Genomic DNA, 15,673 nt, shown 5'->3' on the forward strand with positions numbered 1-15,673 from the left:
ATTACTCCAGGAAAAGTAGAGATACCCCATCTATAGTTCTAAAACCCTTAAAAAAGAGGTTCTTCAAGGGTTCTTTAGTAAAGGCAAAGGGGGTATATAGAACTATGACAACTAAAAGAAGCATTTGAACCAGGTGTTTCATAAGATCTTCATAAATAAGGATGTTATTGATGGAACCAGTGGCTTTAAACACTTCAGGTCAATGCAATGCCATTTATGTCATAAGACGTCTTCTGGGTCTTGTGATTACTGACACGAGCTGCTTCCATATATTGAAATATTGCTTTATTAACACATTATTCCAGGCTTATGCATGTGTTATAGAGTCCCTATGTAGGCAGTCTTTAAATAAAGCATCACTGAATAAGTTAAGTCCAGCAAAAGGCTTAATGTAACAGTTGACTGGCAGTCATTGGTTGTCTTATGGATGATGGGTTTTGTATGGGTAGTCCTTCCCATTTAGTCTGATGCTGAAAAGTCTGGCAGATAATCTTCTCATCACGTTTCTCTCGTTGCTCCTCCGTTGCTCTTACCCTGGTTTATTCGCTTGTAAAATAAGACATTTCATCCTATTCCCATGTGTTCGTTCACCCAAAGGCCTTGTCCCACTCAGAACAAGAGAAAGAGCTGTTCTAGGCAAAAAAGAAAAACCCAAAAGGTGGATAAAGTGAGGCATCTCGAAGAAATGTGACGTGCGTGTTAGTAAAATGCGTGGATGGAGGCGTTCCTGCTGTCTTTTAGATGTTCCTTCACATGTTCATGGTGGAAAACCTTCCACTAACGACGGGAAGGGAGGTGGGAGGGGGGGCAAAAAGGATTTTGGCAGCGTAGGCCGAAGAGCGACGCGATGGAGAGGCTGTACGCAGGAACCCTGTTGTCTATCGAAAAACTCATTGGTAGGGAAAACATTCCGGCTAGTGAATGGTGGGGATGTCTCCAATCCAGGCTCCGGGGAGTGGCCTGGGACACGTGTATTCATTCTGGGAAAATAAACAAGAGACGAGAGCGTTAACACAGTACATAACTCCGGGTGATTCCCACTTACGAACAGAGCAATTCATTAAGTCAACATTAATTACAGAGCAAAGCTAATCTGATCGTGGCGCAACGATAGCATAACAATCCAGGCATGTTAACGAAGGAGGAATGGGCATGCGTGACCAGTCAAATAAAAAAGAGTGAGAGAGAGAGTGACTCAGCAACAGTGCCGATGATATACAGGCAGCCAGCTCTCAACGACTGAAGGAAGAAGAAGAAAAAAAAAATCATAAAAGAACTCCCAGAAATGAGTCGCTCAGACCGGCCTGCTTGTCTGCCATCACTCTTAAGATATTAATTAAAATTAGGGGGGAATGAATTAAATTGTTCGATCTGGAGTGAGTGACCTTGCCTTTGTGAGCTCTTTATCTTAAATGGATTAAATAAACTCCCCTGAATACTAATTTGTGATATGCGCACACCGATTGCTATCTCAATTACCCCACACCCCCTCTCCCCAATTCCAGCAAAGGATTCCTCCCAGTATGGAAAGTCATAGAAAAGCAGTTTTGCGGTTTCTTCAAAATCACTGCTCCCTCTTACTCTGGACAGCTGTAATGTGGTCAAATCTGCAGCTCTTACGTTGTTTTTCAGTGTTTGCAGCATTCAGTAAAGCTATCACAGCCTACAAATCCAATTAGACAATTAAGAAAATGAATATCAAGAAAATACGCTATATGGACAAAAGTATTGGGACACCTGTTTATGGTTCCTTCCGAGTTTACCCTGCTTTTGTTGGAGTAACTGTCTCTACTATCCAGAGAGGACTTTCTACTAGATTTTGGAGGAGGAGCATTGATGCTCAACGCTAAGGGGCTTTATACCACTCTAACCCACGCCTGGCATTAGTCAGGGTGCCAATAGGTTATTAGGTACTCTGCTTCAGAGAGTCCTATTCTATTGGCCGTAGATGAGCTGTATATGTGTGTGCATTTGCACATCTGCGTCAGCAATGGCTGCAAGTAAAGTAGTTGAATGCAGTCATTAGAAGCAGGGCTGCAGACAAATAGCTTCAAAAATAGTTTAAGGAGCCAGTGGCAATTCTGGCAACTGTACCGTTTCTAAGTGCCAAATAATAATAATAATAATTTGCAAACCACTAAGCAATAAATACAGAGATGAAATTAGCTGTTCTCGGCTTCAGTATGTTTCAGTATGTGTGCTTTGACGTGGTCTACATTGCAACATATGAAGCGTATGAACACAAGCTGGGTCGTCATACGTCTTCCACACATCCAGTTTTTTGGTGAAGGGTAATTTCTCATCTTGTAGACTACGCTGAATTTCATGTTAATTTCTTTGACTTATTTCTCTGCTTTTTTTTTATGCAAGAGACACAGGCTAAGGGAATTTTCTCAGGAACACTTCTTGCCATAAATGCAATTGCATAAATGCAATAGCTCGATTTTTGGTTGCTTTCCATCAGAAAAAAAAAAAAAGTATAGCCAGCTTTATGTTCTTGTACCTGAACCATGCAAATTCCTGAAGCCACAAAGTTTGGAAATGTCTTTCTATGGTTATACTATATATATATATATATATATATATATATATATATATATATATATATATATACTATAGCTTGAAGTGGACTGTTGTTAAAGTACATCTTTGTCTGTGTCTTCCAGTAGTTCACTAGCCCACAGATCCATTCCAGTAAAGGTATTTTTTACGTGCTGATGATCATTGCAAAAAATTTAACTGCAGCTTTGGTTGTGATGTCAGAATACGTTTTTTTTTTTTACAGATATCATTTAGCTTTTAAGATAAAGACATAAAAAATCAACAAATAAATACAAAAAATACAAATACAAATAAATAAAATCATAAAAAATATTAATCCAAAGTTGCCAACTGTGAACCAGAAGTTCTATAACTATATTACTCGCCAATTCATATTTTTGGTTGCAATTTGCAATCATTTTAATTGCAGTCATTTGGACATATAGTGTACTAGCTGCCTGTATTTACTTTGTCGCAGTTAAATAATGAGATTTCAGAACATGGAAGTGACAAACCGTGAACTTCGAACTCTGCTGTTCGTCCTTCAAAAGGACATCCAGCAGAACCAAAACAGAGCTGGAAAACAAGCCGATTCCAAAACCCCAAAACTGTTACATCACAGTCTTGACTCGGTATATTTACATCCCCACAATTAAAATAAACCCGCCTACTAGTGAAAGTTTAAAGCAAAGCTGGTAAAACGTGACCTCAGGAGAACATGGTGTTGCAGAAAGAGAGCTCAAACTCAGCAGGCCACAAAGCAAAAACCAAGGGATGTAAACAACGGGTATCCAAGCTAGGCTAAAAGCTAATGCTAGGTGACTGGATGCCAAACAAATTGGATGCCCTCAGCTGAACCAAACTGGTGTTGAACTCACATCAGAAGGAAAGCTTAAAAAAGACAAACCCAGGAAAGTGAGTCTAAAATCTCTTCAGCTTGCTAACAGCACAATGCGCTGAGAGGGCACAATGAGAGGACAGCGGCACTATCCAAAAAGACTCGGGAATAATTTGTGTTTTTGTTAAAACTGTGCTATGATATGGGGGATCTGTAAACCGTCACTGGTGATTTAAATCAGCCAATAATAGAAGAGCTAATTGTTGTTGTTTTTTCCCAGAAGCCCTCCCATGAATTAGAAATCAGTGTGTTTCATTCTGAGGAAAAGTAACAGGGTGGTAAATAGGCTTGTAAAACCACATCTGAGCATTTTTCACCCCCAACTAAAGTCAAATACAACCCAATTATTCAATAAAAGAGCTTTAAAGAGCCAATGATCTCCATTTGTCTTGTGCTTAGTTATCTTATGTTATTTAGTTTGGTTGCAAAAACTATTCCTTGACTCTTTAAGCTTAGTCTGACCTAACCCTGAATTTTTCTGTCCCACAACGGCACCACACTTTTTACAGAGCTACATCACCATGGCAACTTGTATTGCACACCTAATCTTCTTCAGGGCAGGTTAAGCGTGGGCTTTTGAATCATATAGGACTCTTGGACCAATCTGATCTGAGTTTTTGACCAATCAGAAAGAGGCTGCTAACGGAGGTGGACAGCACCAGTATTTTTTTGGTCACATGTTTTTTATTCCTTCATGAAGAACACAGTTGGAGTGCTGTCAGTGTTCCTGCATAGCATTGTAAATGCCTTGGTTCTACTATCATATAACACTGTGATTAAGATCTTCAGATGGATCAAACGGTTCTTTTGAGTGGTCATGGATCAATCAACAGCCATTGCCTTTATTAAAGAACCCTGTTATTGCCTGTATCTGTTTAGAGCTGAAAATATCTATGTATCTGAATTTGGAGGTGTAGTGTAGTGGGAACAAGATAATTAAGTTGTGACCATGACTTAGTAAGACCTGGTAATGAGATCCTAAGTCTTGGTCACAACATGGGAATGAGATAATTGAGTTGCGACCACAGATCAGTAAGGTGTGGGAACAAGATAATTAAGTTGTGACCACGACTTATTAAACCTGGGAGCCTAATCATAAGTCTTGGCCATGACTCAGTACGACATGGGAACAAGATAATTAAGTTGTGGACACGATTTAGTAAGGCAAGGGAACCTGATCGTAAGTATTGTCCATGACTCAGTAAGGCATGGGAATGAGACAATTAAGTTGTGGCCACGGCTCAGTAAGGTGTGGGAACAAGATAATTAAGTTGTGGCCATGACTTAGTAAGGCCTGGGAACAAGATCCTAAGTCTTGGTCACAGCGCAGTATAAAATGGGAATATAATAATTAAGTCACTCTGGATAAGCCAGATCAGCCAAATGCCATGAATGCAAATTTGAACGGAAATGTGGGCATGGCCTAAACCAGGAGATTACATGAGTTCTTTACGATATCTCATCATGACAGTTTTATTTAGGATCAGTAAAGAACCACAAAAAGCATGCATGATGAATGTTGGCAGCCATATGGATCCATCAGGCAGTGGTGGATCAGTGATTTAAGCGCTGGGCTTTTGTTCATAAGGTTGTGGGTTCAATAACCAGGCTCACTAAGCTGCCACAGTTGAGCCCTTGAGCTAGGCCCTGTGCTCGAACTCTGGCTTTTTAAGCTGGGAAGGTGTGTATGTATATAAGTATACTTACAATGATGGTATTTACAGTATTTGCGTTATACTAACTGTCCATCCTGAATAACATTTCCATACTCATGTTAACGCACACAAAGATGAATCACAGCTCTGAGGAGTACCTGCACTTGCGTGGACAGAGAAAGTTGTTAACCACCATCACAGCTGTCTTTGGTTTTGGTTCTGTGAAGCTGAAACTTGGCCAGGAATCCTAAATTAAACATGCTGCCTGAGACATGCCCCTGGTTCTGTGCAGTGTCTCCCATGGCCTTCTAGGTCATCTACTTTTGTTTTGTTTTGATTGTTTGTTCTTCGTCCAGCTTCTCTCAGCTCTGCCCATCATGTATCTAGTGATGATGTTCACCCCGTTCTCATTCCTAGCCCATTCAGTATAGTATTGATGATGGGGTGGGGGGTATCAATATTATCATGAGTTGAATGAATAGTTTAAATAGCTAATTTGTATAAATAAATAGCTAAGTTGTGGCAACGACTTTGTAAGGAGTGGGAACAAAATCCTAAACTCAGTAAGACATGGGAATGAGATAATGAATCTGTGGCCATGACTCAGTAAGGCATAGGAACAAGATAATTAAGCTGTGGCCATAACTCAGTAAGGCATGGGAATTATATAATTAAGATGTGGCCATGACTTAGTAAGGCATGGGAATGAGATAATGAATCTGTGGCCATGACTCAGTAAGGCATGTTAATGAGATAATTAAATCTTGGCCACAACTCAGTAAGGCATGGGAACAAGATAATTAAGCTGTGGCCATGACTTAGTAAGGCACGGGAACAAGATAATTAAGCTGTGGCCATGACTTAGTAAGGCATGTTAACGAGATAATGAAGCTGTGGCCATGACTCAGTAAGGCATGGGAACAAGATAATAAAGCTGTGGCCATCTTCTTCCAGCTTCTCTCAGTTCTGCCAGTCATGTATCTAGTGATCATGTCCACACCATTCTCATTCCTAGCCCCATTCAGAAGTTAGGCCAGGAGGAGGAGGTGTTTGAGGCATGGGCCTTCTCCCAAATTTTAGTTATGTCAACTCCACTTATAATGCTGTGCACATGATGGTGTATTTTTATGCTATGAAAGTTTTTATTTTGTGATTTGTTCACAGTATCGCAATATATCGCAGTATATTGAATCGTAACGCCTGTATTATGATGTCTGTCATATCGCCAGGTTCTTGCCAGTACACAGCCCTAGTTGAACACAGTCATTTTTCAGGCCTTGGGAAGCTCTGTGTGTGTGTGTTCTGTTAAGTATGATCCCCTGTATTGTGTTGTTTATGGATAGTATCGTAGCAGATAGTGGAGTAGGTCTACTGGTTTCCTTGGACTGACCTTTGACTGTTCAAATGACCCACTGCCCACAACAAAGCACTCTTTATTGCACAAGCATCCTGCTCCTCCTTGCTTGCTACATACAGGACTGATTCTCCAACCTCTTAATATCTAGTTTTTTCGTTGCTACTGTGCCTTCAACCCTGAGATATGTAAATTACCTCTGTTTTGATTGGCTGTTCTATATTGTGTTATATTTAAAAAGCAATGCTCAAACTATTACAGCACAAAACAGAGGAGCTATACTGCTGACTGACTAGACAGATATGTTGCATTATATAAATCAAGCCATGAAAAGAAAATATGCAAATATGTAAAAATGTTTGGGTATTTGTCACATCACAAAATTAATTAATAAACTTAAAAATAAAATGCAAATATATGTAAATGCGTTTAGGTATTTCTGACCAAAAAATCAGTTCATGAAAAAAAGAATATGCAAATATATGTAAATATGTTTGGGTAATTGTCACATCACAAAATTAATTAATACACCTAAAAATAATATACAAATATGCGTACATGTTTTTTAGTATTTCTGACATTGCAAAATCAGTTCATTCAAAAGGAATATGCTAATATATGTAAATATATTTAAGTATTTCTGACATCATAACATCACTTAATTAAAAACAAATATTCTAATATATGTAAATGCGTTTGGGTGTTTAAGACATCAAAAAAACGATAAATGCACAATGACTTGCATTTGCAGTTTAGTGCCCATATATGTACTTAACCTATATGTTCACACTTAACACACACACACACACACACACACAGCTCGTCTAGTCACTGTAGAGAAGTACTGCCAATAGAATAGGACTCTCTGAAGCAAATAAACACAAGCCTATTGCCACCATGCTGCCTAATGCCAGATGTGGGCTAGAGGGGGGTATAAAGCCCCCTAGCATTGAGCTGTGGAGCAGTGGAACTGGAACTGTGTTCTCTGGAATGATGATGGTGGTGCTCTATCCAGAACGTCTGGGATGAGTTGGGGAGTTGGGGATGATGAGGTGGGGTGGTGAATATACTCATCCAACATCCTGATGACCCTTCACTAAGGCTCCTGTCACTAAATGCAGTAAAATTCTCACAGCAATCCTCCGGCTGCAAATCTAGTAGAGAGCTTTCTCCTCTGGACAGCAGAGACAGTCACTCCAACAAAACACCTTCAGAAGAAACGGATCAATACATATAATTTCGTCCATTTTTCGATGCCAAGTAAGCCAAATTCCAGCGCCATGCAAAGTCTCTTTTTAGTCTTGCTCCAGTGTAGAGTGCAATTATAAATCTCAGTGCTTCTGACCTTGATGCCATAAGCTGTGAATTAAACTTTAATCTGTAACCCGGGCAACGGCGAGCGCAAGCAGCAGTTCGGCTTCACAGGAATTGGACGCATCTCTGTGTTTCCTCTCACTTCGCTTTCTGACTTGAGGGGGGAAAATTCTGACACCTGAGCTGAATCTTAGTTTTAATAGTGTTTCAGCTCAAATACTCCCCCCCTCCCCCTCCAAAAAAAAAAACCTGAGCCTCGGCTACCGCTTGCTTTAATCGCATTGGAGCTCAAATAAGATTTTGCAAAGGGAAAAACTAGACTCAGCATTTCTCTATCCTCTGCAAACGTGGAAAGCAGCTGGACACCCATGATTTCCCTGCCAGAGAGCGTAGATAACTCACTGCCCCGTGCCACTGAAAGGTTACAGACGCCTCGGGCGCAGCTTTGATTCTTTTGTAATCAAACGGCTGCCTGGAGCGCAGCTCTAAATCAGAGCTTCCCGCTTTTGCTCCTGGAGTCCACCTGCACGCTTCTTCTTACTGTTTGCCAAGTGAAATCGTCTTTAGCCTGTTATTTCTTATCATTTCTAGACTTTCTTCAGGTCTATTCCACCTGTTTATACACACTGACTTCATGAAGATGCTAAAGGATGCCTTTACTGAGTGTTTATGAGGGTGTTTGGTGTGTAAATAGTAATAGTGTGTGCTCAGATGCCATTTAACAATCCTATTTACCACCCTGTTATTTTATCTCAGAATAAAACACACTGATGAAGCTCTGCTCTGATTGGCTGGTTTACATTACCATGACAGCTCACAGGCTCACAGAACCCACATATTATATTTTATCTTATATAATATACATATTACCCATATAGTGAACTGGGATGTTCAAAGTAAGATCAAGCAGAACACCCCCACAAGTCGGATTTCCTACTCGAAAAGTCGGGAGGGCCTCACCAACCCGGAGTGCAAAATCCAAGATCCAATCAGTCATACACAGTCCTGTCCAATGTCTATCTGTGGACGTGTTTCCACAATGTTTGAACGCGCAAAACACCACGTTAACAGTTATCAACTGGTATTGCTAACAATGCTAACCTGGGACAACGCTTAGAAATAGTGTACAATTATCAGAATATATATCTGGACTGGGTGTGCGTCATTCCCAGCTCAGACATCCGACTCTCGAGGTAAATGAAGGGCAGCATCATTCCCAAGGTCTTACAGGATAGTTCTGCTGTCCTCTCATTGTGTCCTCTCAGCGCAATATGCCAAGAGCAATATGAAGAGACTGTAGCAGTTTAGCTTTTAGCCTTGCCCCCACTCGCTTCCCCGGGTTTGACGTGGTTAAGTCTTACCAGTAATAAAATGATCCGGTCCTTCCCTTCTGATGTGAGTTTAGCTCCAGCTTAGTTCAGCTGAAGAAGTCCAGTTTGTTTTTGAGGGAACGGACGATGGCGAGAAGTGATTTTAAAAGCAAGAATAGTCTAGCGTCAACCTTTAGCCTACCGCAGATCCCAGTTTGGGATTGAGTTGAGCTCCCCTTTTGTGGACACTGGCGCAGGAAAAGCCATGGTCCAGAGGTCTGGTTCTCTTAGCAACCCATAATCCCATAGCTAGCAGAGTCTGGAGGCAATGAGCTGCTCTCCTCAACACAATATAATTTAGCTTTGACTAGAGCTTTCTCGGGTGGGTGGGGTTGGGGGAGTCAAGACTGTGATGTAACAGTTCTGGGGTTTTGAAATCAGCCTGTTTTCCAGCTCTGTTTTGGTTCTTTTTTTTTCTTTCGAAAGAGGAACAGCAGTGTTTGAGTGTTTGAGGTTCACAGTTTGTCAGTTCCATATACTCTCATTGTTCAACTACGCCAAGATAATCCCAATTTGACATTCTAGGGCTCATTTTTGTTCAATGTTATCTACTGAAATGATTCAATTGGCCGCTGCCTTTCTAATGAGATTAGAGATAGTAAAGTAAACAGTTTCCTTGAGTTCACAAAAACTCTACAGCACTCTATTAGTTACATCGACTGCAAATATTTTAATTACATAACACTTCAATTAATGAGGAAGAGCTATAAAAAGAAAGATAGGAAAAATATTGCAGATCCTGGAACTCAAAATGTTTATTTCCATCACTCTGTTTAATTGCGACGCTGGACGCGGCAGGAGGCGCGAGGATGCGATTATTATAGAGTCCATTTATTAACACAGAAAACAAAACACAGGCAGGAGACGAGAGGAGCTCATTAAAAGTAACTGAAGACCAAAAAACGAGACCAGAGAGAAACAAAGCAGAACAGAAAATCAAAGTAGAAAAGAAACTAAAAGGATACAAATTCTTACACTGACTGTACAAAATCACACACAGGCAAACAACACGAACACTGAAACCACACACCAAACACTGACCTGGGATCTCCTGAGAACTTCAAGCTTCAAGTTTCATCAAATCTGAGTTAATTACAGAGACCCATCAGCATGACAACTTATGCCAAACATCTTATCTAGAAATCAAACGTTATTACTGTCCGCTAAATCCTGTCCTAATGACTGTCCTAGCAAGTTCAGCCCAGGAGTAAAACCTCAACAGGAGTAAAGGAGTCTCCAACGGTCCTGAAATGTCATCGTGGTGGCAGGTAGCTCTCGCTCTACAGTTAATGCCAACATACAGCGTCTACCAATTCAATTGAATTTAGGCTGGCTTTATTGGCATGACTGTCTCATCCACAATGTTGCCAAAGCACACAAAATATCAAAAATAAAATGAATTAATTAACAATGAAATATAAAATAATCAGCTAATAATAAACAGCTGAACCAAAATAAACTTTCACTTTTCATTGAAACTGTAAAATTAAAACTATATTTATATACCTTCTTATTTATAAGAATTGGTGAGAATTTATAAGAATTCCTTGGTGTCCACTTAGCAGAGAACCTCACCTGGACCCTGAACACCAGCTCTACAGCCAAGAAAGCCTAGCAGCGTCTCTACTTCATCCGGAAGCTGAGAAAGGCCCGTATCCCAGCAGCTGCATCACTGCCTGGTTTGGGACCTGCACAGTCTCTGACCCTCCAACGTAGTGTTTGGTCAGCTGAGAGGATCATCAGAGTCTCTCTCCCCTCCGTAATGGACATTTACACTGCCCGCTGCATCTGCAAAGCATTGTGGATGACTCCACCCACCCTTCACACAGTCTGTTCTCCCTCCTGCCATCAAGAAGAAGGTACCGCAGCATCCGGTCCAACACGACCAGACTCTGCAACAGCTTCTTCCCACAAGCCATCAGACTTCTCAACTCCAGAATGGTTTTCCAGATTTGGGTGGAGGTTCTTCAGGTTTTGGGTGAAGTTGTGTTCTGATGATGTTGAATTTTGGGCAGTGAAGGAGAAGGTGCAGGTCTGTCTGGACCTCAGAAAGAGCAAAACTGCACAAGTGTGATTTTAGTGGGAGGTGAGCAAGGAGGACACCATTGCTGTCAAAAAAAAAAACAGCACCATGACTCAAGATTCCAGACGTCCCGGAAAAAAATTATGTTCTGCCTTGATGTTTTTTTTTTGTTGTTGTTGTTTTGATATTACCTCCTATCTCTAAATATTGTTTAATTGAAGATCAAATGTCCAGATGTTTATGGATGTTCAAAAAACAAAGGTTTCAAGATAATTTCAAGATATTATTATTATTATTATTATTATTATTTGCAGTGTGTTTCAATGAGTTCCGCTTGGCTTCTTCAGATTCTGCACACAAAACTTCCGCCCACGTTCCGTGTGATCCTTCCTCATTTGCATATTTATGAGGCAGAGGCATGAATTTCATGATTTTTTTCCATGTGTGTACATGGTGTATACACGTCATCTTTAGGCCTGTGTGCCCGTTCCCTATATATGTGCTCTTTCAGGCGGAACGCATCAAATCAGCACCTGAAACCTGAAGCAAAAGGCGTTCAGTCCATCTGGCTCCTCACGGCTTGAAACAGCCCAGTACAAACACAGTACGCACACCTGCTTTACATACAGACACCACACAGCCAGCTCATGTAGGCAGTGTGAAGAAACGTGACACACAGCAGCGCGCTTCAGATGACTATCTGAAAGACATTGGCTGAAGCTGGAGCCCGTTGAGAAACCTCGTAGCGCAGAAATTCTGGCACTGGAAAGCCCCCCCTGCTGGTGTGCCTGGCAGTGTCTTCGCAAACGTGTCCCAGCACGACTGGCAAAGCCAAAGCATTGTGTTCATACTGATGATGCCACCTTGTTTTTTTAACAGAACTTCCATCGAAAATATGCAAATGTGCTGCTTAAGGGGTGGATGTGTGAATGACGCAAAGCCTGACATTACTGTTACTGGACTTACGGTACTTCTCTCGGCTGGAGGGGAAGCTGCTATACTCCCATTCTAAATGGACATTTGTTTTACAGCATTTACATTCCAGAGATCAAGGGACACCCACCACCTGTGTCAGGTTGGGGGCAGCTGTAGCCTAAGGGTTAGTGAGGCTGATTTGGGACCAGAATGCTGCCGGTTCAATGCCCTGGACCGGCAGGAAGTCGGGCTAAGGGGAGTGAAGGAACAGCATGCTCTTCTCCCTTGTAAGTCCTTGAGTGAGATACCTAACCCCTACCTAATTGCTCCCCAGGCCACCTGGGTGTGTGTGTGTGTTCTCACCCCAAATCACTAGTGTGTGCATTCACTGCCATGAACTCTGTAACATGTAGTCTGTCACTTCTGATTGGTTGGTGGTCATCTTGTTCGAACTGTTACATTTTGGACAAGACACAAGGTTGTGGGTTCAAGTCTCATGACTGCCTGAACTACTGATGGTAACATTGTGTTGCACCCAGCCTAGGGATAACTTTCAGTGCTTCCACTTAAATAGAGAAAGAGAGGATCCTCGTAAAGACCAGTCTATGCTTCTGCAGTGAATCTACGCCATAGCCTACGCATAGCCGCTGTGTACCCAACCCCGTACCCTACGCCATAGCCTTATGCGCACCTCCCAAGAAATGGAACTACGCGATCTAAAGCTGTATCTACCTGGTAGCATCGTATCTCAACCTCCATCACACACATTTTTAAATGGTTGCAGATGATGACCCAAATCTTCAAATCTACCTGAATGTCCTCATTCATGTCTCTCATTGCCCGGGCAAGTACAGAAAATACCCCCTCCTTCTGCCTCAATCGGTTCAAAGGCCAGACGGACCGTCTCCTCCAACGTCTTCTCTTTTTTATTTACATTTACATTTAAGGCATTTAGCAGATGCTCATATAGAGCGACTTACAAAAGTGCTTCACTATTTACCCAGTGAAGCACTAGTTTAAATAGACTAATCATTCAAAGATCCTCTAGTTTAGACTCTACTAAACACAAGTCAGTAAGGAGACCACTCTGCTATTCACCCAAGTACTCTCAGAAGAGGAGGGTCTTCAGTCTGGGTTTGAAGACAGCGAGTGTTGGACTCTGCTGTTCGGACACCCAGGGGAAGCTCGCTCCACCACTTCAGTGCAGGACAGTAAAAAGTCTGGACGCTCGTCTTCCGTGGATTTTGAGGGATGGCGGGTCGAGCCGAGCCATATTTGAAGCTGCAGGGGCTCTTGGTGTGGATCAGCTTTTGACGATCGCCATCAAGTATGGAGGGGCTGGCTGGTCCGTTCTGGGCTTTGTAGACCAGAGTCAAGGTTTTGAATCTGATGCGGGCAACAGCAGCTACAGGAGTAATTGAGACCTGAGTGACGGAGACGCACCAACGCATACGTATAAACTTGCTGAGGCAACGACGTAGATTCTGCGTTGGATTGACGTAGAAGCATAAATCAGCCTTCAGAGATCATCTCTGGTCTTGGTTCCTCACTCTTACATTCAGGGAATACGTTCCCGGAATACCAGGAAGGCCGGTTAAACAGATGGGCTGAATAAACCACATCAGCCATGCGTGAGCGTGAGGGTACCTTTATCGGTTACTGTAATGTTCTTCATGGGGCTAAATTTGTACATGAATATTGTTTATCCTCTAGAGCAAGATTAGCCTACTTAGACGGAGAACATGGATTTAGGTTCCTCTGGGATTTAAACCAATAGGGAGTTGAGTCTACTGACTAAACAGCGCTGCTTAATATAATAAACGTTAATTAAGGTTTAATGTTCTCCCAATTTAAAAAAGTAATCTTACACCCATCAGCCATAACATTAGCACCACTGACAGGTGATGTGAAAAGCATTGATTATCTTCATCTACAGTGGCTCCATCTGAAGTACGTGAGCCACTTTGACAACAACCAAACTGCAAAGGCTAGGAGACTGGGTCACAACCTGTGAACTGTAATGAACAGGGTCATGCCCATCCAATGGTCATCGATGCTCATGGAGGCCTGACCTCACAACTTGCAGGACTTGAAGGATCTTCTGCTAACGTCTTGGTGCCGGATACCACAGGACACCTTCTAGGAGTTCTACCTGTAGAGGTTTTGTGAAGCCCATGCCTCTGTTCTGGCAGCACAAGGGGGACCTCCTCAATTCTAGGCAGATGGTGTTAGTATTATGGCTGATCAGTGTATTTTTGAGAGGAGCCCACCATCTGACACCAATGAGGCGTGGACTCCAAAACACACAGCCAGCCAGCATAGCAAGACAGGCTTGTCTTTAGCCCCAATGAGCATCACTGGATGCAACTCAAAACACCCTCCTAATGTTATCCCATCACCCCTTCACAATTATTACCTGATGATTACAATCAGGTTCTGGAGGGATCAGTCCTCAGAAATAGGCCCTGAACCTGAAAACCCCAGAGAAGTCTGAATTAATAGGTTTGTCCTTGAGCTTTTTGCTCCTCTCTCCATTCAGCCTCCACACGTGACAAATTGGACCCGTATAAATCCACCTGTCACTCAGTTCCGTAAGCAACTTTCGCCTGTGAATCTTAGTGGTAGGCCTCCAGCTGTGGCTAGCTGATGATCTCCTTTCGCCATTGTTCCGTAAGCGTGGACTGTAGCCTCACGTGTGAATATCTTCCGTTTGCTGTGCTTTTCTTTTCGTACCTAGCCTGGGAACATGTACAGCTTGAGCACAAAAAGACGGCCCCCTGACTAGAGCGCTGACAGCCTCCCCCACAGGTTAAAGCTGAGGTGAGGCGCCGCAGCCTCTCAGATTCAGGCGCGAAGCTGTGCCAGGCTCGGACACACACCAGCCGCCCGAATTAGCAGCGAGGAGGACGAGGTGACAAAGCGTTTGGACGGTGAGCACCGGCAAATATCGGAGGAAGTGCGGAAAAACGAGATTGCTCAGACCCTGCGCTGCAAAGCTGACCTGACTAATTAGCTCAGCAGGACTTCCTGGCCCCCTCCAATATCATGACCCAAGGAGACAACACGTATGATTATGGACCGTAGTGAAAAAGCAGGGCTGGACGCTACGTCCTTCCAAGGCTGTGTGACCTGGATGTTTGTTTTCTTTAAATGGGAAAAAAAATGAAATGCTGACCGTCTACGTTGGGGCCAGGCCAGGCCGGTAATTAGATCGTAACCGTGAGGTTTAATTACCTGGAGATAAACACGGAGCAATTAGTTTGCACCATGTCAGGTGTGCACAAAAGCCAAGGGAGACATATGTCAGGCTAAACTTGTCGGCAAGTCCCTGCTGCGCCTCTCCTCCTGCCCAGGGCTCCAATTATCTCATTGTGTCTTCCAAACAACAGGAGCAGCGCTGCCGAGCCGCCGAGCCGCCGAGCAGACGAGCTGCCGAGCTGCCTCACCTCCTCCGTCTTCACCAGAGCCGAAGGTGCGAGAGAGCAAAATCTGATGTTTGGAGAATTGCGAGCCCTTCCTAATGAGGGTTTTATCTCGACGGCTCCGAATCAAATGCTATCCATGTTGAACGTCATAAAGTGCCGTGATTGACAAATTGGCGAG

The 15,673-nt window shown here is 42.7% G+C and overlaps 1 protein-coding gene across 2 annotated transcripts in view; it reads right to left on the minus strand.

The window, feature by feature from the left end:
* The window catches only part of lrrtm4l1 (leucine rich repeat transmembrane neuronal 4 like 1), an 89,703-nt gene that overhangs the window by 2,318 nt on the left and 71,712 nt on the right, over nt 1-15,673 (minus strand). The window contains exon 3 of one of the 2 annotated variants that reach the window (XM_072659151.1): nt 1-980. This exon is cut by the window's left edge and continues 2,318 nt beyond it. In XM_072659151.1, coding sequence (XP_072515252.1) covers nt 915-980 — 66 coding nt within the window. In that variant the 3' untranslated portion in view covers nt 1-914. The remainder of the gene's footprint in view (nt 981-15,673) is intronic. The other variant, XR_011977637.1, reaches the window with a different exon arrangement.

The sequence above is a fragment of the Salminus brasiliensis genome, chromosome 16 (genome assembly GCF_030463535.1).
Source record: "Salminus brasiliensis chromosome 16, fSalBra1.hap2, whole genome shotgun sequence".
In the NCBI taxonomy this organism is placed as follows: Eukaryota; Metazoa; Chordata; class Actinopteri; order Characiformes; family Bryconidae; genus Salminus; species Salminus brasiliensis.